The 23691-nt window shown below is 54.3% G+C and overlaps 6 protein-coding genes across 6 annotated transcripts; 2 read left to right on the top strand and 4 right to left on the bottom strand.

Annotated features, from left to right (window-relative positions):
- The first annotated feature begins 530 nt into the window (after nucleotides 1-530).
- Nucleotides 531-2617, top strand: BDZ83DRAFT_632791 (P-loop containing nucleoside triphosphate hydrolase protein). Its single transcript, XM_060508997.1, has 2 exons — nucleotides 531-672; nucleotides 743-2617. The coding sequence occupies exons 1-2, from the start codon at nucleotides 645-647 to the stop codon at nucleotides 2350-2352; spliced, it is 1638 nt and encodes a 545-aa protein (XP_060361288.1). The 5' UTR covers nucleotides 531-644; the 3' UTR covers nucleotides 2353-2617.
- A 297-nt stretch (nucleotides 2618-2914) lies between these two features.
- BDZ83DRAFT_632788 (uncharacterized protein) lies at nucleotides 2915-4217 on the bottom strand. The gene is made up of 2 exons (XM_060508996.1): nucleotides 3049-4217; nucleotides 2915-2967 (listed from the first exon to the last, which is right to left on the bottom strand). Exon 1 carries the CDS (start codon nucleotides 3932-3934, stop codon nucleotides 3089-3091), a length of 846 nt encoding a protein of 281 aa, XP_060361287.1. The 5' UTR covers nucleotides 3935-4217; the 3' UTR covers nucleotides 2915-2967; nucleotides 3049-3088.
- Nucleotides 4218-6097: 1880 nt separating this feature from the next.
- On the top strand, nucleotides 6098-6643 carry BDZ83DRAFT_722309 (uncharacterized protein; the record flags this gene model as incomplete). The annotated part of the gene is made up of 1 exon (XM_060512463.1): nucleotides 6098-6643. One exon carries the CDS (start codon nucleotides 6098-6100, stop codon nucleotides 6641-6643), a length of 546 nt encoding a protein of 181 aa, XP_060361286.1.
- A 7-nt stretch (nucleotides 6644-6650) lies between these two features.
- Nucleotides 6651-10383, bottom strand: BDZ83DRAFT_632784 (RNB domain-containing protein). The gene is made up of 2 exons (XM_060508995.1): nucleotides 9917-10383; nucleotides 6651-9856 (listed from the first exon to the last, which is right to left on the bottom strand). The coding sequence occupies exons 1-2, from the start codon at nucleotides 10110-10112 to the stop codon at nucleotides 7101-7103; spliced, it is 2952 nt and encodes a 983-aa protein (XP_060361285.1). The 5' UTR covers nucleotides 10113-10383; the 3' UTR covers nucleotides 6651-7100.
- A 1867-nt stretch (nucleotides 10384-12250) lies between these two features.
- BDZ83DRAFT_18161 (uncharacterized protein) lies at nucleotides 12251-13083 on the bottom strand. The gene is made up of 2 exons (XM_060501527.1): nucleotides 12763-13083; nucleotides 12251-12677 (listed from the first exon to the last, which is right to left on the bottom strand). The coding sequence occupies exons 1-2, from the start codon at nucleotides 13002-13004 to the stop codon at nucleotides 12356-12358; spliced, it is 564 nt and encodes a 187-aa protein (XP_060361284.1). The 5' UTR covers nucleotides 13005-13083; the 3' UTR covers nucleotides 12251-12355.
- BDZ83DRAFT_18150 (uncharacterized protein) lies at nucleotides 13084-13635 on the bottom strand. The gene is made up of 2 exons (XM_060501525.1): nucleotides 13432-13635; nucleotides 13084-13366 (listed from the first exon to the last, which is right to left on the bottom strand). The coding sequence occupies exons 1-2, from the start codon at nucleotides 13537-13539 to the stop codon at nucleotides 13163-13165; spliced, it is 312 nt and encodes a 103-aa protein (XP_060361283.1). The 5' UTR covers nucleotides 13540-13635; the 3' UTR covers nucleotides 13084-13162.
- Nucleotides 13636-23691: the final 10056 nt, after the last annotated feature.

Genomic DNA, 23691 nt, shown 5'->3' with positions numbered 1-23691 from the left:
TGTGTGATGGATCTATGTTTATAGCCTTTCGATGTGGTCTTAGATGGATAGTGAAGAGAAAGTTATTGTATTCAAGAGTCTAGTTGAGATTATGAGTTGAAGTTGAGTGAGATATGACTCTGAAAGGATCGTTGAAGTTCCGAGTCGGCAACGACAACCTTGGTAATCCGCCTTTTGCCAGCCCGCTATTTGAGCTGCGGCATCTTTCCAGCGGCCAAAAACACCGAGACGGGCATTTCTGTCCACCGGAAGGACCCCCTCTGACGCTGCGGCAGCGGCACCGCGGCAGCACCGAGCGTCTGTGGTCCACCGGTTCCAGCACGCCTTTTTTTTTTTTTCCCTCTTCCTCATCGACTGATCCTTCTTATGTCAGCCGTCGCGGGGCAAAGGTGACTATGGCGGGGCTCCTTCATTGGGATTAGCGTTAGGCGGTGAGGATATCTTGGTGGGGAGTGATAGCGATAGCAGGAGCGGTGTGGGCTGGCAAAACCCGACCTCCCACTAAATTTTTGAAAGTTGCACTGCAAGGACTGGGCGAAGCGCCAGGAAAGTTTTGCGGCGGCCGAGGGTAGCAAAGTACCAACCAAAAGCTCACCCCCATACAACAAAAATCTTGCCAAAAGTCACTTTGGTCAGATATCACGATGGCTGGCTCAATTAACAAACCCAAGAGTATGTGACTGTTGCATATGGACTGTTCAATGTCTTTTGTATTATTCTTTGACTAACAGCATCTTCGCAGAGCCAAAGTCCAAGAGGACGACGGTTCGCCTTCGCCACAAGATCGAGAAGAAGTCGGCGGCGAAGCAGAGGAAAGACAGAAAGAAGGCCAAGCAGAACCCGGAATGGCGCACCAAGCTCAAGAAGGACCCGGGTATCCCGAACCTGTTCCCCTACAAGGAGAAGATCCTCGAGGAGATTGAGGAGAACAAGCTGCGCAAGCAGGAGGAGAACCAGAAGCGTCGCGAAATGGCAAAGGCCGCCAAGACGGGCGCCACCGTCGCCGGTGCGACCGGCCAGCAGGTCGACGTGGCCGACGACGACATGATGGTCGAGGACGACGATGAGGAGGACGACGGCGACGACTCGAACCCCATGGCCGCCCTTCTGCGCAGCGCGAGGGCCGCCGCCGAGACGTACGAAAAGGAGTTGCGCGACGACGATGACGATGAGATGGACTCGGACGACGATTCAGGCGACGATTCTGATGCGCCCGCCGAGATCCCCGTCGGCAACGCCACCTCCCGCAAGGCCTTTGACAAGGTCTTCAAGAACGTCGTCGAGCAGGCCGACGTCATCCTCTACGTCCTCGACGCCCGCGACCCGGAATCCACCCGCTCCCGCGACGTCGAGCGCAGCGTCATGGCCGCCGCCAGCGGCGGCAAGCGCCTCATTCTCGTCGTCAATAAGATCGATCTCGTGCCCCCCAAGGTCCTCAAGGACTGGCTCGTCCACCTCCGCCGCTCCTTCCCGACCCTGCCCCTGCGCGCCTCCAACCCGGCGCCCAACGCCCACACCTTTAACCACAAGGAGCTCACCGTCCAAAAGACGTCGTCCGACCTCTTCCGCGCCCTCAAGTCCTACGCCGCCAGCAAGCAGCTCAAGCGCGCTGTCTCCGTCGGCGTCATCGGCTACCCCAACGTCGGCAAGTCATCCGTCATCAACGCTCTCCTCGGTCGTCTCTCCGGCGGCCGAGGCGCCTCAAAGGCCTGCCCCGCCGGCGCCGAGGCCGGCGTCACCACGAGCATCCGCGCGGTCAAGATCGACAGCAAGCTCACCCTCCTCGACTCTCCCGGTATCGTCTTCCCCTCCGCCAAGAACGCCTCCACATCGGGTCTTGTCTCCCTCAAGAACGCGACCGACGCCCACGCTCACCTTGTCCTCCTCAACGCCGTCCCGCCCAAGAACATCGAGGACCCCATCCCGGCCGTCACCCTCCTCCTGCGCCGCCTCGCCGCCTCCCCCGACCTGCTGCAGAAGCTGACCGACGCCTACGACCTGCCGACGCTGCTGCCCAGCCGCGCCGACGGCGACATCACGACCGATTTCCTGGTGCAGGTCGCGCGGAAGCGCGGTCGTCTGGGACGCGGCGGTATCCCCAACATCAACGCCGCCGCCATGACCGTCGTCACCGACTGGCGCGACGGCCGCATCCAGGGCTGGGTCGAGGCGCCTGTCCTTGCTGTCCAGAGCGATGCTAAGGGCGCCGCGCCTGCTGCCCCCGTCGCTGACGACGTTGCTGCCGCAGATCAGAAGACGATTGTCACGGAATGGGCCAAGGAGTTTGACCTCGGTGACTTGTTCAGTGGTCTTGCTGCTGCTGGCGATGAGGACGAGGCGATGGAGCAATAAGGGGTGGTATAGTAATGGAGAGAACATAGTGAGAGGAGAGGGGAGAAGTACATGATATCAAAAGAGAAAGTGGAGAGATGTTGTGGTCCCATTTCTTGGGTTTTAACTCCCTCATGAAGAGCTTGGCTGGCTGTTAGATTCCTCGTTTCATATCACATGGCGTTTTTGGGGGCGGTTCAAGGGAAAAATAAAAAGCAAAGAATGACGGTTTAGCCCGTTGTCCTCGTTCAAATCTGCACATACACCTTCATCCGGAATGTCCCTTGCTTTCATTTAATCTGGTCCTTATGGGATCCTAAATGATCTTGTCATCTCGAGCGACCTCCTGCTTTTCATCCGTCCAACGTCATCTAAAGGCATGTATTCAGATGGGGACCCACAGGAGGACCATGATGCAATACCGAAACACAGCTCAGTAGTTGAGACGTTTGTGCCTGGTGATTGACTGCTGAACATCGTAGCCATATCAATGCCAAGTTCCGCGGTATCAGTTGAAGATCACGCGGATTATAACACGGTTGTGTCTTTTGAAAGCCCTGTAAGCTGAGCTAGGCGGGCCCGCAGACCAAAGGGGTTCCATCTGAGCCCAAGGGAAGTCGACTTTTTCAACCTGATCTAAAGTATCCCAGTAGCCTAGTTATCAGTAAGGGCTTTCTTTATTGATCAACCGGCTGAACGGATGATTTGATCACTAACCAGGGTAGAACCACAGTAGCCTCAAAATCTGGAAATGCACTCAAGCCCTTCCGATTTTGGTGTTCTTTTGCTGAATACAACACTTGAAGACTGAGGTCATGTAAGATCGTACCACGGTTTCAAGTTCACCGGCCATCATGTCTGGCTTCTTTCCAGCTAACTTTTGAAGAACCATGCACTCCACAGAGGGATTCGGGCTGTAGTTCTCAGGAATTTTCTTCAGGAGGGTCTGTAACTTTGTCACCGGCCGTCCACCATTCATCCACGCTCTGAATACACTCTTCAGGTGATCCCGTGTGAGAACAAGCGATGAATTCTGCGGCGCAACTGGCTTCGGGGTGGCGACGACTTTGGAGGTCTGCTGAGACTGGTGCGTAACCGCAGGTGTCGATGGTCCCTTAAGGGCAGATGCTTCTACCTCTGTGGCAGTAGACTTCACTGACCCCTCATTCGTCGACGCGACTGAATCTGGGTCTGTCCGGTTCTCAGACACCGTAGCTGCCGCAGCTACTGACTCCACTGCCTGGGTTGTCGTAGGCGCCTTTGACTGCAGTGCCGCCTCGCCTGTGCCAGGTTGGAGGCTCACAATGCCCGTGGTGATGGAATTCTCGCTGTAGTCGAGAATTCTATCAATCATAGCATGAACTTGCTGGCGAGATCCATGAAAAGCGAAAGTCTCATCCAAAAGGTGGTCGATCACGGGCTTGCCAAGGCGTCTTGTGTTGCTGATATTGACGGTGATGTCTCCAGATTCGTCAGTATCCAAGGTGACGTCGAGGCGTCCGAAGACGGGCTTATTCTTATCGGCGGCGGATGACGAAAGTTTGACTCGCTCGGCTGGTGGTTGAGAGGACGCCTCCGCGGCAGATACGTCGTCACTTTCCATCTTAAGTCACTCAACGGATGAAGTGTCAGTAAGTCAGACGACAGAAGGTGCACTTTGGAAGGGCAAACCTGGGAAGGAGATTGACTTTGGATAGTTGCGTAATCTGGAAGTTGATTTGGGTGGGTTGTGGAGAAGAAGGTGGCGAAGGTAAATGCCGAATATTATAGGAAGGGACGGCCGAGGCGCTTCCTTCTCCTCCAGGAATACATTCACTGAGTGGTGTGGGACACTCGCCCGGGAGAAGGCATGTCTCAGACCAGTGGGCGATAAAACAATGCTACCTTCAGTATACATTATAATTTTCTCTTTCATTGCCATCATGCCATAGATATTCTACGATGAATATGCTCCAAGGACGGCTGGCTAACATCAATCATAATACTGATCAGAGCGGTGATGGCAGTGCGAATAATAAGATTGACAAAGCTCTTATCACTTTGGACACTACTTTCCAGACTATGTTTGTGCGGATTTGAAAAGCTAGAAGTTCTCCATTCAGTTATGTCACTCGAAAAAGGAAAAGATGTATGATATGGTCGTTGTTTTCACACACTCGCTTTGTTATGTCAACTAGATAGATGACGGGACTGTTGCCCAAGGTGCTCTCGTCTCGTACGAAACTTTAGGCTGCTCCATATACTGGACCATCCTATTGAGTTCGGTTGAATCGAATACTGGTTCTTCGTCAAGGCTACTCCATTCATATCAAGGATCTTGCAATATTCTTTTCAGATCAGTCCAATGGTAGGCTGATATAGCTGCACATTCCCACCTATTCCCAAATCCGAATCGCGCATATAGCTGCCTTCGTAAGTAATAAGAAATCCGCTTTCATTCGCACGCGAAGTCATGCCGGAGGCAATCGTTGAGACCATGTTCATGATCTGGGCAGGTGCGGCCAGGTAAGTAGGTAGGTGCCTTCTGCATCGCCTGCCTCTCATATCAAACGCCCGTTCCCGAAACCAGTGAAGTATGCTCGGTGGTGAATTGAAACCCACTCGTAGTACGTACCCACGTGACGTGTAGATGCCAGAGGTCGGTGAGGTTGTCCCTGTTTTCCTCCTTCCTGCAAATGCCCCTCCTTACACTTCACTTCTCCTTCACCTCAAAACGTCACGTCATTTCTCATTCACAAAACGACAGCACACTGATCAAGCAGTTCAAACCGCTACCTATAAAGAGGTAAAGGTTTTTATCTAAGTTCTCGCCAGAAGCTCTCTTGCCCAACACGCTTTGCATGTCCTACCTATCGCAGCGGCATACTTTCAAAGTATTATCCCTGCCACGACCAAGTCAGAACAATCTCTCGAGATGAAGAGATCCAGACCCCCCATTTCAAGCCCTGATGCTTTGAACTATGGGCCTGACGACGGTCAACGATCCAGAACGGAGGAGGGAAGAGACAGCAACCTGGTCAAGAGACTCAAGACGACCGATGTTCCACATGGCACTATGTCGATACACCCACACGACATTAGATCGTCACAGAGTCTGGTAACAGAATCCAAAACGCTTCGGAGCGAATCGGTGCAAATGAACGACAAAGAGCGCAGTGTGGAGATCCAGAAACTGAAGGACAAGCTGTCGATGCTAGAGGGGTCTTCTAATCGAGAATGTCAGGGCACGCCACACTCGCCTGTGCGACCCAACCTCAAAGACTCCAAGTCGGGACCCTACTATGATCCTCAGAAGCTCGAGAATCAGCATGGAATGTACCCTGATGGTGACGAGCAACTCGTCAGGCCTCCCTCCAGATATGGAAGCAGCTCCATCGATCGCGGTAGTTGGAACGAAAACCGCCCCGATCACACCAGCTCCTTTGACCGTGACCATCGCGACGACACACATAGAGATACACAGCGATTCGTTGCTGCCCAGTCGAGTATCCAGAGGGGGGGATATCACCAAGGCTCCTCTACGAGATCATTCCAAGGCACCTCCAGTAGTAGATACAACGCCAATCGCGCGCACCATACACAGCAAAGGCCACACGACAGGACCTCCCAAGATGAAGCGAGATCGGCGCCGCCTCACGCTCCCGTGGCTCCCGCAGCGAACTCGAAAGCCTCCCAGTACCTGAGCAGTGGTGGCCAGAAGCGAAACAAGGTCTACCACGACACCGACACCCGCCGTCACAAGCCGCCCTTCCATGGCAAAGTGAAGATGACAAGCGAGGAATGGAGCCAGAACGAAATTACTACCTCGCAATTCCTGTACGGCGACCGCTTTAACCCGAATAACATCTGCTCCAACTGTGGACACGCCGGACACTGGCTCGGCGACTGCGTCTTTCCGGACGACAACGGCACCATCATGGGATGTCCGATCCATAACACAAAGCTTCACGTCCTCGACGACTGCCCGGACCTGCCGCATATGAGCTTGCAGCAGCGCGTGACAACCATCGTCGTGCGTAGGCGAAACAAGCCCGCGATCCGGTCGAGGAAGCCGTGGATCGAGCTCGTCAAGGAAGCCATGGGCCAGGGCCTGGAAGAGTTGGTCTGGGCACCCTCGGTATGGACGCAGGAATTTGTGTTGCGCATGATTCACGACCGCAAAAGCCTTCAGCCGTGGCTCGACTTTGATTACGGACGGGACCTCGTGTCCAAGTTGCCTGTCGATCCGGAGACGCAGGGAGATCTCAGGTCTTTGCTCCGGAAGTGTTCTTTGTGGGAGCAGGTTCATAGGCCGGTCCGTCAGGCTCGCTGAGCATGCTATTCGTTTTTCGGGAGGTTCGGGTATGGTGTGTTTATATCTGTGGTCGGATGTGTAGTATACGAGGTCAAGGGCGGAGATGGACACGGGCTGAGTTTTATGATGAATGATATGCGCCTCTATAGGCTGTATACGATACTCTAGATAGACAAACATGGTCTGATACTATCTTGGTGCGGTGTCGTGCCGAGTGACATAATTTGTGATATCAAAAGGTCCTTCCTCAGAGACGTAGGTTCGAGGCATGAAAACAACGCATGAAAACAACGCAAAGACTGGTTCTATTCCCATTTCACATACCAGACAGTTCAGGACGAGACTAGACATAAATAAACGCGTTCATTTCTAGAACTTTTAAGTTGGCCAAGTCTCTTGCCATCTTCTACTTCAACGTCTCAAAACACCCAAGAATTCCGTATTTTTATTCCCATTCCCACATCTTAGAGCCCCCTCAAACGCTAACAAGCTCCATCTTGACACCTCTCTTGCCCGTCATCTCGTCCTTCTCATCCGTAACCTTGACCTTGACCTTTTGGAACAGCTCCACCCGCAGCTCCTTGCTCCCGCTCGTGGTAAGGACGTAATTCTCCGCGTCAAAGGTACTCTCAGGCTCGGGCTCCGCGAGGTCCCGCAGCCGGATCAGGCCCTCGATACCGAAGCGCGGGACCAACACGACGAAGCCGTTGCTGAAGATCTTCATGACAAAGGCCTCCTCCTCGGCGACGCGGCCCTTGAGGGCCTGGCCGACGTAGTAGGCGATGCTGGCGCGGCCGGCGAGCTGGGCGTTGCGGTGGCGGACGTTGATGTTCTTGCACACGGCCTCGAGGCGGCCGCGGCTGCGGACGGCCGGGTGGATGGCCTCGTAGCCGATGGCGGCGGCGAGCTGGCGATGGGCGACGAGGTCGGCGTACCGGCGGATGGGGGAGGTGAAGTGCGTGTAGATTTCCGAGGCGAGGCCGTAGTGGCGGAATTCCGGGTAGGCCTGTGTTCCGGAGCAAAAGTACTCGGCTGACATCATGCAGCGGGTGGCCATGATGCGGACCAAGGTGTTGAAGAAGGGGTCGACGGGGTCGACGCAGGTGTCGAGCGAGTCGGCGAGCGCCTTGCTCGAGTCCACGCGGAGCTCGAGGCCCTTTTTGACGCGCAGCTGGTTCGAGAGTTCGTCAAAATTTGTCTTTGGCGGGGCGCCGTGACGGCGGAGGATGGCGGTCTGGGGGAAGGCCTCGTAGATCTTTGCGGCGACGCTGACGTTGGCGAGCAGCATGAACTCCTCGACGAGGGACATTGTGTCGAGGTGCTGCTTCGTCTTGACGTCAATGGGGTCCGACGTCTCCGACTCCATCTGCACCTTGACCTCGGGGGAGGACAGGCTGAGGGCGCCGGCGTCCATGCGCTTCTGCTTCAGCTTTTTGGACAGCATCATGAGCGTTCTGATGCTGTTGGTGAGGTCGTCCTGCTGAGAGGCGTCATCGACGCGGAGCTGAGCCGCCTCGTAGCTGAATGCCTCCTTGGACTGGATGACTGACTTGGTGAAGCGGGCGCCGACGACGTCCGCGTTGGCGTTCATCTCCCAGATACAGGAGAAGGCGTAACGTTCGACATAGGGCTTCAGCGAGCACAGGTCGGTACCGAGAAGCATCGGCAACATGTCGATTCTCTTATCGACCAGGTACACGGTGGTGCCTCGCAAGCTGGCCTCCGTGTCCATGGCGTTGGCGGGCTTGACAAAGTGGGAGACGTCGGCAATGTGGACGCCAACCTCAAAGTTTCCGTTGGGGAGAGGCCTTGCGTGGAGAGCGTCGTCGATATCCTGGCAGCCGATGGGGTCGATACTGCAGATGAGGAGCTTACGGAGATCCTCTCTGTCCCTCCAGCCAGGATCTTCTAGGCTCTGTGGTACTCTCCAGTCGTGGCCCTCTTTTGGCAGACAGTCGAGTACCGTCTTGGGGAAGGGACGGTACTGCACGTCGTACTCCAGCAGCAGCGCCTCCGTCTCGGCAGCCTTGGTCTCGAGGTCACCAAGCGAGCGCACAAAGTGGCCTACGGGGTGCCGGGAATCGCGGTCCCAGGCGTCAATCGTGACCAACAAACGCTTTCCGAGAAGCTCGGAAACCTGTCTCGAGCGCAGCTTGATCTTGGGAATGCGCTTATCCATGGGGATGAGAAAAACGTTGTCCGACTTGCGGCCCTGGCCGCCGCTCTTGCTCGCAGAGGAAGGGTCGATGTGCCCGACGTACTGCCGCCAGTTGCGCTTGATGACGCCGACGACCTTTGCCGTCGGTTGCGGCCGGCCCTCGGTGCTGTTCTTGTGCGTCTTCTTCACCTCCTCCTGCAGCGCCTTGCGCTCCTTTTCCGAGACAAAGTCCTGCGCTTCCTCCCCGTCGGCGTTCTCGTCGCGCGTGACCGCTTCTTCCTCGATGATCTTGGTTGACGGCTCCTTCCACTGGTCCTTTGGCAGAACCTCAACCACAACAACGTCGCCGCTGACGGCCCGGTTGATGTTCTCTCTGCCAAGGACGATGAGAGGCTTGGGAAATGCGGGCACGTGAATGGAACCCTCCAGGTAGTTGTACGGCGAGACATTGAAGATGCCCTGGTGAAGAAGGCCGGCCTTGACGCCGGTCATCAACTTCGACATGGTGAAGTATTCCGGGTAGAGTGGACCGGCAGGCTTCTTGGAAAAGCTCGAGTTCCGCGACTCGGCAATCATGTCCAGCAGCCTCTCGCCATCCTCGAGACCGCCGACATACTCGGAAAGAGACATGGCCGTGACGCCTTCGGTCTTGGCCTTCCTCAGGCAGTCCTGATCGTCGCTGAGCATCACGACGGCGGGTACCGTCTTGGCCTTTGTCTGCGCCAGGTGGTCGGCGTACCACTTGACCGCCTTGCGCACGGCGCGGTCGTTGCGGTCGTTGACCGTCTCATTGGACTCGCGGTTGACGTACGTCTCGAGGCGGAAGTCGTTGAAGAAGACGTAGAAGCGCTTGTCCTCGCTCTTTGTAAGGCCGACGAGGCGGTTGTACAGGGGCAGCGAGCGGTTGCGCAGCTCCTCGAGTACTGTCTGCAGAATGACAACGTCGTAGAAAGCCGAGCTCTGCTCAAAGAGGTCCATGGCGTTCAGCAACGCGTTGGTGTCGGGGACGATATAGTGCCCCTGGGGGAACGCCTTTGTCCCCGCCGGCTTGTCAGAGAGGATGAACGGTTGAACTGGGAGGCGTTGTTTAGCTGTCATATTCGTGCGGTAAATTGAGAATGGGATAAACTCACCATTATTGGCTGCGTCTCTGGGCGCCGTCCGCAAACAATCCCGGCACAGCTTTGACGAGCAGGGGATGTCTTGACGCAGGTAAACCTCCCTCACAATCTTCTGAACCTTGCCCTTTCTCGTCGAGCGGACGTAGACCTTGCTCGAGATATTGGCGGCGAAAGGGTCCGTCTCGAACGAACGCTTAAGGCTCGTCATGTTTTCTGACTTGCCGATTTCTCAGTCGCCTTGTGATTGAAGAAATGAGATGGCGACGATGGCGGTGAGTTTTCTTTGAATTTATTATTATTTCGCCGCCCCTTCACACTGGGCACTCTTTGATAATGAAAATTGAAGTGAGGTGAGGCGCGGTCACCGTGGGGCGGCTGACAAACGAATCAGGAAGCCTGTGGCGCTTGAACGGTTACTTATCGAGAACGTCCCGATGGGTTATCTCTTATCGATAATACATTAACCAGCGTCATCGCATCACGTCCCGTCACCACCTCACCAAGCGTGACACCTCAGTTTTGGTGTACCCAAGGTACGTACCGCAGAGTTTCGGTTCCGAACGACGCATCATGCCGTGCACCCTAAGATCAATATCGTGGTCCGCACCTCTCGACAGCAGCTGGACGCGACAGGCTTGCTAACCTGTGTTGTCACCACTCATCTAAGAAGGGCTGTCTTGTCCTCGCCGATAGCCTCATCGGGAAGTAAAATCTTTGTGCTAGTCGACAAGAGACTCGGATGGCGCTGGCCCGAGGAGAGTCAGAGTCATCAAGGGAATCTCGTATATGGGCACTCTTCAAGTGTTCAATGGCTTGTCACGGTGACTCACCATGGCGCGCCGCGCTCTTCATTCTGTCGACGGATGGGTATTATGGAGAGACACGATAAGCCGATCAGCCGAATGTCTCGTACTCAAGCATCACTGTACTTGGAGATGCCCACGAGAAGCGCGTAGAGTTAAGATTCAGCCGCCGACTACCTAGATAAGAAAGCAAGCCCGCTGGTTCCAAAAGCTACCCGACTCCCCCGTGTGCTCCTCTGTCGTCGTCGGTGTTGCCTATTGTCTTCCCCGACGAGCATGGTCGCACGGTGTCGTTCCCGAGTCTCTGTCTCTTTACGTTGCGCGTCCCCGGTTCCGCTCACGAGCGCACGGCGGGCGCCACGGCGGGAAGAAGGAGGAAAAAATAAAATAAAAGCAAAAATTAATAAGATAAAGCTTGTGTGACTTTGACCCTTTTCTCGCTGGTTGCGCAGAGGGGAGGATGAGGGGGAGGGAGAGCAGATTAAGAAGCTACGATACCCAAAATTAAGAAAGACGAAGGAAGCGATGAATGGGACTACTTCGTCCCAACAATCGGGAAACAAACCAGCCTGTTTCGCAGACACGCCCCTTGTGCTTGGTCTTTTGTGTTTGTGTGTTGTAAGTATATTGATATATGTGTGTGTGTGTGTGTGTGTGCGTGTGTGTGTGTGTGCCTGGAGAGTGTATCCCGCCTCAAACTTGACGTCCCCCTTCTCCCACAAGACCCTCGAAAAAGAGATCCAACTCGTGGGAGGGGTGTGTGTATGTGTGCCGACGGGAATAAAATCCGTAACAGAAAACCACTTAATCGAGGGATCAGAGCGGCGCGAAAACTGGGATTCTAAAAGCTTTTGCTTACTGATATTCCGCGTTTGGTTATCAATCATCAAGTGGGCTTACCTTACTTCGGCCATGATATGATTGATCTACGGAAAGGAAATCACGAAAGAAAAAAGGGAAGGTCTACGGTGACAGGGACTCTGACCGGCCTCTGGCCGCTTTTGCCACGCCATGTCAGGTCAGGTTGCCCTGCTTGGATCGGCCGCCCCGGTTCCGTGGCCTAGGCGGCCAAGGGGCTTGCACGCACGCACGTATCACTCGCGAGGCCACGGCGGGAACGGCCCTCATGTCAGCGTTGCATCCTGCTGGAAACCGTCGTCCCCTTCCCTCGATCTTACGGGAGAGAATCATGAAGGGAGGGGGGGGATGGGGGCGGCATGGCATAGCATGGGCCAGGCTGGCTTCTGCAGGCGTCCGAGAACTCTTGGCCAGGCGCGGGAACGCACCAGGATGTGAGTGAGAAAACGGTTTTGCTTGACCAGCAGGAACTAGAGATGAGACGTCGGCTGCAGAAGGCTGGGCCGTTCACCTCTCTGTCCATTGTTCTTTCATCTTCCATCGGCCCAAAAGGAATCAATCGTTGGAGCCAGACCAATTGAGGACGAAACCCAATCTGGCTTTATCGAGTCTGTAGCGGCTCGGCCATGAGAGTTTTCCCCAAGTCATGACAAGAGAGAAACATCGTTTCGGCCGGGAGGCCGGGATTATGGCACTCGGGGCTTCTTCCTGCATCGCAGTGCATCGCAGATGGTAAAGAGTTCGAAAACGTGGGCTTTGTGGGACCCTGAAAAACCTTGGTCCAAGCAGTTCATTCTTCTGTAGTGCCTGAGTGTGCCTCCAGACTCTTTTGCTGGGCATCAGTCCGAGTTGAGGTTGACATCCAAGGAGGCTCGAGCACACCAAGGGCCACGCCCCGTCGCATTCGCAGCGTACGAGTCAGGCGCATGAAAGCAAGAGCAAACAACATCCTTAGGTTCGGCTCGTCGTCTGAATAAGCTATGAGCAAGAGTCGTAAAATAAGGAAGCTGAGAAAGGCGAGACAGAATAGGAACGGGGCATAAGTCCACGACACACACACATCTGTGCGGATGCGGGAGCTAAAAAAACGACTGTCACGGGCTGGGCCAAACCTGTTTTACAAATGTGTTAATCGTCTCCATCGGGAATCGTTGAAAGAAACATATTGCGCCACGGAGTGGCCAAGGTGAAGCGTACGGCGGCCATTGGCGGTTCTCGCGTGGCTGGACACGACGTCTATCAAGGTCCATCGCTGTCAGTCCTGGTCCTTGTGGTATTCCGTCGGCCGGAAGACAGTGTAAGGTATTGCGTAGGTAGGTAGGCAGGTAGTCAGTTACACTGGCCATGACAACCGAGAGAAGCGACGTGATGTTAAGTGCCGATGATACCGCTGTGTCGATTGCACCCCGAATTGTCCTTCCGACTGGTACGGTTACCATGTATCTGTGAGACTTGATCAACGCCGCCGAGGCTGTCTGTCCCAAGAAGCCGGCCACTGGCTGGCAGAGTGGCACACCAGTCGGCGTCGGGGCCCGGTTGGAGGGTCCCACGATGATCGATCCAACAAACCACGGACGCCGGCGGGGGTTAGGTTACGTTACGCATGGCCGCCCGTAAGACCAGGCAACGTATGAAGAAGGAAACATTGGGGACCGTTTCGGCATCTGACGGTTGTAGCAAAAGGTAGATGGGGGCTCTTCGGAAGGGAAGAGAGACTTGGCTGTGGATGAATGACGATGTGTTTTGGACGTATTTGAAGGAAGGGTAACATCGTCTTGGTTGCCCCTCTTCTCCCCCAGGCCTGCTAGAGCATGAATCAGAGATGGGCCAGATGAAGAAGAAGAAAAAAGAAAGAAAGCAAACCACCAACGATGAAGGCATGCATATATCCCGTCCCTCCACCAGAGAACTTAGAAAGGGTAGGGCAGGCCGCAGAGTAGCCAACCTAAGCGTACATGAGAAGCTGTGAACCATTGCCCATGAACAATAAACGGGGATTAGCAATAGAGAGGGGCAGAGGTATAGCTATTATGACTTACATATGTAAGTATGTTGAGCTGGGGGTGTGATGGTTCATGGTGGTGTAAGTGGTGGTGTGGTGTGGTGGTGAAGGGACGGGTGGTGGTCGTGTCTCCACAGCGGCTAGACACCCGCAGATGTACATTAGCTACTGATGCTGGTGATGACTGGTTGTGCTGGCTGTTGCTGCAAACAGGAAGCGATTGAGATCGGAATTGACCATGCCTGAATGGGTTCCCACAAAGGAAAAGGCGATGGGCGAGATCATCTCCATACCTGGTGTAGATGCTCTTCTGCAGTTGGAGGGAACCTGGGGAAGGGGAAGGTGGTGGGCAGGCAAGGCAAGGCCAGGCAGGGCAGGGTAGGGCAGGTCGAAGACAGGGAGGGGAGGGTACCTACCTATGGTGGAGGCAGGGAGCGTGAGAGCGTGATGATGGGAGGAGGAGGAGGAGGAGGAGGAGGAGGAAGAGGTTCAGGGGGTGTGAGAAGTTCGAATTGGGGGGGGGGGGGACAGAGGGCCGGCCCCCCTCCCTTTCAACTGGAACTGGCAGCTGGGTTTTGATGGGGGAAGAGGGATGGGTGATAGTATGTGAGTACCTAGTGAAGGGGATGGAGAGCAGAACCGGAAGGATGGAATGGGGGAATGGAATGGAATGGATGAGCGTTCGCTGCTGCACGAGCGGGTAGCCAGGGTCCAAAGCGTAAGGTAGCTCCCGCACTGCAAAAAGAAAACACAGCGGGCCATGTCCACCTGCCAGACCTTGTAACTAGGGTTTCCTACGGAGTACTTGTAGTGTCACTGTCCCGGTCTCCGTACTCACCTCCCCGTGTAAGTCGTTCCCGCCCCCGTCCATCCAGTTTCCTCCCGTTAGCAACGGCCCCCAGTCACCTTCCCCGGTCTCATTCATCCATCAACAGTAGTGTAACAAGAACCAATAGCTACTGTTATCATCATGGCTTCTCAACATTCTTTTTAGACCAATAGTCTATAGTTCATAGACAGGTCGAGGCTCGCTTCTCAGCTAGCCCTCTAATCATCCACCTAGACTCCACCTAGATACCAGTGTTGTTAACCCTAGCCAGGAAGCAGTAGAGGATAACCTGAAGGTAGAAGTGAACAGCACCATCGCATTCACTACTGGCTAAACAGGAGCTCACGGAAACATACTAACGCTACCGAGACAACACTACCTCGTACAAGGAAATAGCTTACATACAGATAGCAATGGGCACCGGTTGGCGTCCGCCCACAGCTTAACAGGCGGCAAGCCTCAACGTTGATGAAAGCACCTACCTGACATCCCCTGCCGGCCTCTTTTGCTTCAGCCCTCCCACTTGTCTTCTACCCCAGACCATTGGGTGCCGCTGCGCCGGCATTCACTCTTTTGACAGCCACCCACCACAGCAAGCAGTGGGCATGCACTCGACACTCACACCACCCATCCCGTGTAGGAACATGGCCATCCGTTCCCGAGGTGAGGCCCAGACGCAAGGGCCAGAGCCGCTGTTGAGGTCAGCAGAGAGAAGAAAGCCAAGGACAACTCAAGACAGCTCAAGACGTGTGACTACCATCACCTATCCGCACTCCCCATGGCAACATCCTCTGCCTCCGCGGCCTATGTCTCCCCGTATTGTGTCCTCAAACATCGTTGGAAGAGGTTGTCCTGCCGAGGCTGATGCAGCAGAAGCAGCAGCAGCTTCTCTGCACCATCATTCATCCATCCATCCATCCACCCATCCATATCCACTACCGGCAGCTTGCTGTGGACCACGATAACAACCTCTCGGTTGTTGCCGTGCATTTGGACTGGCACGGCTCGTTCGGGGAGAATGAAATGGTTGGAGGTGTGGAAACTCGCCCACCCGTAGCCACAACCCTCCCTCTTCGTCCGTTGTTTCCATTCTTTAAACCCTTTGATCTTCTTCCACTCTTGCAGCAGTATTGCAGGCACTGCTGCTTCCCAGCTTGCATCAAGTCATCCCAAAAGGACGGAAAGGGAGCAGCACCTCTGGTGCTGGTGTACACCACCGCGCCGGTCATCCCCTCCATCACCATCAACCCCTGGTAGACTGTCCACAAGGCCATGCCCTGCTCATGCTATGCGAAAGGAAACAGATATCCATCATGAGGGTGGGGCTCTTTTGAACCCATGATTTCTTGCTTGGCTTGTGCGTCCGTCATGAACGTGACCTGTTGATCCAATCGCATACGGGGATTCGGGGCGAACCAACAGCTAAGGCGTTTCTAGGCCATCCTTTCGTCGATGGCTCTCCCCTCCCTCTTCGCAATCGCTGCCGCTCATGCCCTGCCCTATGCCTGCTCACTCCTTGTCCGAGACTACAGGGGCCAATCCCTACTGTGCAGTAGTTGTACTGTATAGCTAAGCTCAACTCTTCACACCACCTTTCTCCGAGGCAGAAGATTCCCACGTACAGTCTGTCCCCTCCTCCCGAACAAGCATGTCTGATCCCGTCACTCTTGATCTTTTGATTTGTCCAACTTTGTTGTGCTGCTGGGGCGCTGTCCAGGTGTTGAGTCATCTGGTTCGCAGTAGCGTCAGCATATGTTACGGTAGTCCCTCGCTCCTTATCTGATCGAGAACCAGTCTCAGCCGTCGCCGAGGAGGACGCGTTGTAGAGGCGCGACACTCTGACGCGAGGTAACGACGAGCAAGAGCCTGGCCATCATGACCACTTGCGAAACAAGCGGGGAAATCTGACCGAAGCCACGCGGGACCTCGACGGTTAGCCGGTCTTTTGCTTCCATTATGTCCGAGGCATCTCCGCCCTGTGGAAGTCGTCTCGGCGGAATCCTTCCTCGTTCTCGATTTCAATATGCACACATCCCAGCTTTGAGCCACCTCGGCTGAAACGCATCCACTCGTCGACAATTCTTGTTTGTCGACCTCGAGGCTCGACCAAGGTCGCTGCAGAGACACGAGTAAGTGGAAGCTTCTTCACGACTAATAAAAACGCTCTTTTTGCGTCTTGCCTTCGAAGTTTGTCGTTGGGCAGAGGCAGAGACGAAGCTAGTGAAGCACCGTCTCCGCGCAAGTGCCATTTTGCGGTCTCGATAGCGATGGCGTCGTTGCTTTCCTTGACCGCTCTCTTCTCGTTTGTAAAAGTCCATTTCCATCGCCGCCTTTACGATGATGGGTTGCCAGTTGGTATCGAGTTTCAGCTGTGGCGCATACTGATATGTGTACCAGGCTAGGGTCACAGGCCAGGAGCCAATGAGTGACGACGTTTGTCGATGTCTGAACGTCCGTGATGCCCGTCAGCGATGGAGACCCATGCATCACTTCGAAGCATCTTTGAGCTGCCAGTCGCATGCTCCGCTGTCGCCTGATGAGGGACGATGCAAGTCGAGAGGCTTTTGTAGCCAATGCAAGATGTCCTTCTGCTCTGCCGTCCTTTCTTCTTGCACAACGGCTGTCCGAGCATATCATCTCCAAGTCTCGGATCCGCGCAATTCCTCCGCAATGGCCATTGCGATTTGGACCGTCGGCAATCGCATGTACATATGTGACTTCCCAGAGCCAGATTCGTGATACCATGCTCACCTATTCGTACGCGGCCCCATGGTTGGTACTAGCTGCTTTCTCGTCTGCATAATTGTCGCCTGTGTGCTGAAACCTATCTGCTCCCTACGAGACAGAATGACAGGTAGTAAAGCCCAATGATTTGGACGAGAGAACCGCAGAGGGGAAGTGTCCAAAACCGCATTTCCTGTGTGAATGAGACCCCAGTCAAGCTCGAGCAAATCAGCACAGCCTGCTTGCTTGACTTGGCTGCAGTGTCTTGCATCGCCCTTGTCCTACCTAACCCTTTCGGTCAGCTAATCGCCGACGGTACCATCTCACATCTCCCAACCCGCGACGACTTTGTTGAAGACTGACTGTTCATGTGATGGGTACACCGTCATGACCGTACTGTTTGTGTCGGTCCGGGTTTAGTTCAAACCCCTTGCTAGATGGACAGGACGTCTTAGCTCGACGAACACATTTGGCAGTCATTTCGTCCGCAATGCTTCCCCAGTGTCGAGATGATGACGAAATGTCTCTTGTCTAGCCAACTTAGGCGGCACTGGCCGCGCCTCTAAACGTGGCGCGTGATGTGATAAACGGGTCCATTATTGCTCATGTTATCAAAATAATTGCTAGCGGCTGGCATGCAGCATTTTACCAGGAAGCTCTAGACGAGAGGAAGCCGCGGGTAATGGAGGATAATAGGAGCTGCGGGCTGACCTCATCTGTGTCAGAGCCGTGTGCGACGACGGCAACGTTGGCCTCCTCAAGTCCAGCGTCTACCTTAATGAAGGCGCCGTGTTGGAACATTGCCGTTAAGTTACGATTCGTACGCCGAAGTAGCTGCTGCAGTATCGCAATTTTTCTTTCTGTCGGGTCCTTGAATCCCTCTTCTACAGATCCGTGGTGACCCATTCACGCCCCTCGTAAGGTATCAATGTGCAGAGTGAGGTTTGAGTCTAAATTGGTACCTCTTCGTCCGTGGCGATCAAGAGACAAAAGACACGAGTCGAGACCAGGGCCGCATGTCATCTTTGCTCGTGTAAGAATGCGCGGAGACGAGGCCGTCGTTTTGGAGAAGTCAGACGCCCCGCGAAAGGCACGACGTTCGGCTAGTAGGAGCATCTTGGCGGAGACAACCCTTGATCCCATCCGTTTCGCCCGCCTTCAACCGTATTGTGGACAGGGGTCGATGTCGATAGCGTGTGCGCCATTGCTGGGGTCCTAGTCGATGGTAAGTCAGAATGGCACGTAGACTGGAGCGATTGGCTGAACAGATTCATGGCTACAAGAACGGTGTCTGTGCGAGAAAAGAGGGCGGCGACGGGACTTGTCCATTGAGCGAGTCAGTGTCGGGAATATTGCCGCCTCTACTCTGGAACTACTTTGTGCCCGACGGTCGACCTCACTCGACTGGCCGTCTGGCGTGTGTTCCGTATGGAGGACGGATACCGGATATCGAGATGCAGCGAAATGGTACTACCTTGCCTCAAGAGTCGTTGCCATAGCTGGAGAAATCATTACAGCGGCCGGCTATTTCTGGTTTCGGTTGCTTTTCATGTTACACACCCTTCGAGCCAAAAGTTGATGGACTCCTTTGGGATGACCAGCAAGTCGACAAGGCATCGTCAGATTTTTGTATGTTGCGCGCCGTATCCATCCCAGGCAAGGTTTCACGTCAAGGACAATCGACCCCATGGTTCCCTCGGCACATTGTTGCTGCTTCGAGAATAGCTTGGTGTTGCTGAAAGATGCTGCATTCGACCAGCGGGACCAACCTAGAAGTTACGGGGATCCTCAAAGTAGCTCAGAGGAGCTAAGGATGATCGTTAGAAAACGCCGCTTTAATACTTCGTCCAGTCTTTGGGACGAGGATCCAGAGTCGTCAAACGGAAGTCTTGCAAATTGCGACTCCTCCCAGGTATGGCGGAGGGAAGCAAAACCATGGCATCGTGCTACATTCCAAGTTGGACTATCTGCATATGATGCGTCAGGAAGAAACAGAATGACTAGGCGGCCTGTTGTCTCGCAACTACTCTGTAGGGATGCTCCCTTTCTCCATGCGTCATTAGTCGTATAATACTGAGGTGGCAGCAGACTGCTCTTCTGGTGGCAAATGAGACTGTCGAGTTGACTGAAAATCCTCCATACTGTAAGTAAAGGGCCGCCTAGCCGCCTTCTGCACTATTTCGAAGTTTACCTACCGAAGCAAGCTCCTTGGCCGAAGTTCATCTAGACGTTCAACGAGGAGGGAGTGGGTGCTGCGTTTCCGAGACCTTCCTGAGGACCTGGAAACGACATCGTTGCCAGTGATTATGCTTCACTTTTCTCAAATTGGCGGGAATGAAGCTGAGTTGAATCAGAGAATCAAGTCTGAGCCTATGCTTTGAGGCCTTAAAGCGGCAAGTGGAAGCCGAAGGACAAAGTGAGGAGCTGACCCAAGGTTGTTCGGAAGGAAGCTGATCGAGTCACCTTCTCAGCCGGACTAGCCGAAGAGAGTGCGGATAGAGCGGGCTGTTTCTGCTGTAAACTCCTGTGAAGCAGCAAACGAATCGCCTTGGTTGCTTGAAGCATTGACTGCTACTCTTTTGCTCGAATCTCAATGACTAGACTTCGTCCGACATCTTGCTTGTGGACGTCGATGCCAGATGGCATGCTAACTAATGACTCTTCTACGCCCCACTCTGAGTGCTGAGTATAGTGTGAAAGCGTGGGATCATGGATGTGAGGTTCGGGTGATGGCCGTGGTGGGCGTGGTTGTGGTGGTGAGATGGTGGGCAAGTTTGGCCGGTATGGGCTGCCGCCAGGCCTCTTCTGGGGCTCAACGATGGGTAGTGATCGCTCCCGTACCTCATCTACGCAAGCCGGGGAGCCACTTCGCCGCAGCAATCCTGCCCGCTTTCTTTTCTAATGCAGTCGGTCGCAGTGTCGCGAGACCGGGGCAGGGGGCAGTCCTCCGTGAGGAACCCCTGTCGATGCCTCGGACGGGCTAGGGAGGGTCTAGACGGGCCACCGACTCTGAGATATCAAGTATCAAGCAGCATTTAACAGAAATATTTTCCAGTGAGGCAGGGTGGCCGGGCGTGAATGCCTGCTTGAAAGCAAGGTCGCTATTCCATGGTTCTCTTCTGTATCCAGGCGTGCTGCTCCGAGCGGGCCTCGGTGGGCGTTAACCAAGACTTTTGGTGTCGGATGAAGCCCTTTTGGACTTCTTGTGCAGCGAGCATTTCGCCAGGGTGATTTAACCAAGTTGTAATTGCATGGTTTGATGCGTGCATGCGAAACTACAGAGGTCCAGAGGGGCCAGACTCAGAGACAGCACTGCACGTTGCCATATCCCAAGTCATATCGAGGGGAGAGCAGCAAGTGCAGCCTCCAAAATGTCCATCGGCGGCAAAGCGACAATAAGGCGAGACCGGTGTGATAACGCCTAGAACGAAACTCGTCGTCTCATACGGGGTAGGAGCTGAAATATCGACAGGGCTTGAATGGCGAAGAAATACCATTCCAGGTAGGTGCTGAAGGTTTTGTCCAGTCAAGAGGCGTGACTGGTCCCAAGACTTTGACCGAGTGTTGGTGCCTTGCCTTTTGTTGGTGTTGCTGGCATTGACGACGGCTTTGCGCGACATTGATCATAGGCAGTTGAAAATGGGCAGGAAAACGGATCTCTCCACGGTACGGACGTAGCCTGGCCAGATTAGTGCGAGTAGAGTGTGAGGAACAGGGCGCTTCTGCCACGGACAGAGATGGAACATAGCTTCGGGAGGTAGTCCGAGCAAAGTCGACGATATATCGTCTTTGATGAGTACCATTTCGATGCTGAGTTGACGACACTTAGCCCGGTCAAGCATTGGACAATTGAAGGATCGTGATCATGTAACAGGAGGTTCTTCTGAGAGCAAGTATCGCAGACTCGGCGAGGAAGGGAATTCGTTGCAGATAGGCTCGCGATGTAGGTTGCCTCTCTGTAAGGAATTATGAGATTGTGTGGGTTCTCGTAGGTAGTTTCCCGATGTTCCATGACAGACTCACACCCCCCCTCACCCCCTTCTGTAACAAGGCAGGCATCGCGGAAAGAGGTACTTTCTCGTCGTGGATCAGGTCGCGTAAAGCGCAAAGAGGAGGTACTTCGTACATTCCCATGCTGCTAGTGAGGCAGGCACGCACTAGAGTGCGTTACATAAGCCACCTACCTGCCTTAGTTGCCCGCATATCATCATCTAGTACTCCGTAGGTAGGTAATCTACAGATGCACCTCAGGCACCGCGGCAGACTTTCCCGTTCCTCGGCGCTGCTGCGCATCTTCCATTATGCAGGCGCGTGCAAGGCGCGCTCACTTATCGCTCTATTACTGCTTACCTTACCGTAGTTCGACCGGTCAGACAGATGCAGGCGCCAGCCAAGTGAGGTAAGATGCAGAAACGGATGATGGACGCTGAGAGATATCCAAGGATCGGAACATGTACCTGGTCTAGTAGCTTTCTTTCCAGCAGATTACGAATTTACGGGGACCGCGATTGAGAATAGCTATCGGGTAAGGTAGCTTACACGTCGGCAGAGCACCTATGGTATCTTACCATGGACTCAAGAAGCGTTAGGCCTGGGCTGTTTGCTATATACTCGGGTACTCCGCTGTAGGTGTTTTGGCGACGGCAGAGGGTATCTACAGCCTCTTTGACACTGTTTGGTTCCATGCCCTGCCCTTCTCTTTTTTTTTTCACTTGCCTGCCCGATCCCCCGTCTCAGATCCATAAGACCCCAGCTGAGCTGGAGTCTTGTCTCCCTCATATTGCCAACTGTGTATACGCCGCTACGGAGGAGTACGAATGGACTAGCTTACCTTGAACACGGACCGGCCGTCAAGCGAAGTGGACTACCTATGGCAGCTATTACCTAGGTAGTCTGGGCAGAGACGATGGGAACTCGCAACTCGCAAGCCGCAAAGCAATAAACTCGGTCAAACTAGCTAGCAGCCCGAGGGCACGGAGAGGGGGGAAAGACAACATAAAGCAGCTTCCATTGTGTTTCTGCTCCCATTGCTAGCGTTGGTGCTGGTGCTGGTGCTGGTGCTGGTGCTGGCGCTGGCGCTGATACTGGCGCTGCTGCTCGTGCTGATGCTGGTGCCGGTATTGGTGCATGGCATCCCTGTCAATATCTCCCTGGCATCATCACCGTCCGTGCCCACGCGCCCAGATGGGCAGGCCCAGAGTTGGATGTGCTCCTCTTTTTCGAGCAGGCTGCATACTACTGCGTATTATCGAGCAGGGGTCGGAGAAAGTGGTCATGCTGATGAATGAACCGTTTTCCCGTTTCTCACCATGCACAGCAAGCGGAGCGCAGCACGCGGCACGCCTGCGCCTGCTCCTGCATTCATACCTTACCGTACGGAGGAGAGCCCGTTTAGAGAAGCGTGTGATGACTACAATCTGTAACTTCAGCTTTCAAGGCAGTGATGTATATGTGTGTGCGCCTCTGAATAGCAAATAGTGTTTACTCCTCTATCGGTACTCTATTGTCAAGTCAAGCCTGTTCTCCAGGCTCTCGCTGGATTCAGTACCTACCTGGGTTCAAGTGCAATGTCAAAATGCAGAAACGCATTTACACTACACGCCCTTTGCCGACGTCCAAGTTGCAACTTCTCGATGAAGCTGTCTTGGATTTCTTGGCTGGCTTCTCGTAACCGTGAACTGGGGCACATCCCTGCCACCTTCAATTCTGTCCCGTTTTTCTTTTACCCACCTCACTTGCAGCATGTCAATTTCTTCCTTGGCTGTGATGGAATCATCAGAGGAAGGAAGCAAAAGGCTTTTTTTTTTTCTTTCTCCAGTCATTCCTTCCCTTCAATTTTCCACTGCCTTCCCAAATTCCCGTCGGTGCCTTCCTCTCGCACGTCGTTTGACTTGTATTCCTAAACTAAATCCACCCCCTTCCAGATTCATCCTTCACCCCACCCTTCTAATTCTCGCCGCACCCTGCCTGCCCGCTGGAAAATCCATTAAAGTGTGAGCGAAGCGTGTGCTCTTGCTCGCCACACCCGAAAAACGCCGCCCGTCTGTCGCCGCCTCCTTCTGGGTCCCAGCAGCTTCTGCGCGTTCTTCGGTTTTTTTTTTTTTTTTTGGTTTTTTTTTGCGACTTCTATTTGGTCTGGTCTACAAAGTACACAACGTTCCCTGTCACCATCATCATAGCCGTGCCAAATCCCAATCTCAAGGCTCTACTCTCCTCTCCCCTCCCCTCCCCTGGTAGCCTTCCCTTTCACGCCACACCCTCTACTTGTACACGTTCCACGTTACACCCCCCCCCCACCCCCCTCCTCCTCACTCACTCACACCCCCAGCCAGAAAACTTGGAGACCTTGTCCCAGTCCAGTCCAATCCATTTCATTCCCAGCTTTCCCATCTTCCTTACGTCGCGTTGCGCCGGGACATCTGCAACTGACCTGCCTTCTGCACCTGCCGCCGCTCTTGCTAGTCGCTACCTCACTACGCAGTATGTCCTGTGCCTTACTATCCGTACCCAGTTCTGTTCGCTCTATTGATACTCTGCGCATGCACCAGCCCATCCCAGCCCAGCTCTAGCA

This window comes from Colletotrichum acutatum (assembly GCF_030867785.1).
Source record: "Colletotrichum acutatum strain CBS 112980 chromosome Unknown BDZ83scaffold_100, whole genome shotgun sequence".
In the NCBI taxonomy this organism is placed as follows: domain Eukaryota; kingdom Fungi; phylum Ascomycota; class Sordariomycetes; order Glomerellales; family Glomerellaceae; genus Colletotrichum; species Colletotrichum acutatum.
Note: the sequence above shows the minus strand (reverse complement) of the source record. Positions and strands in the feature narration are given on the sequence as shown.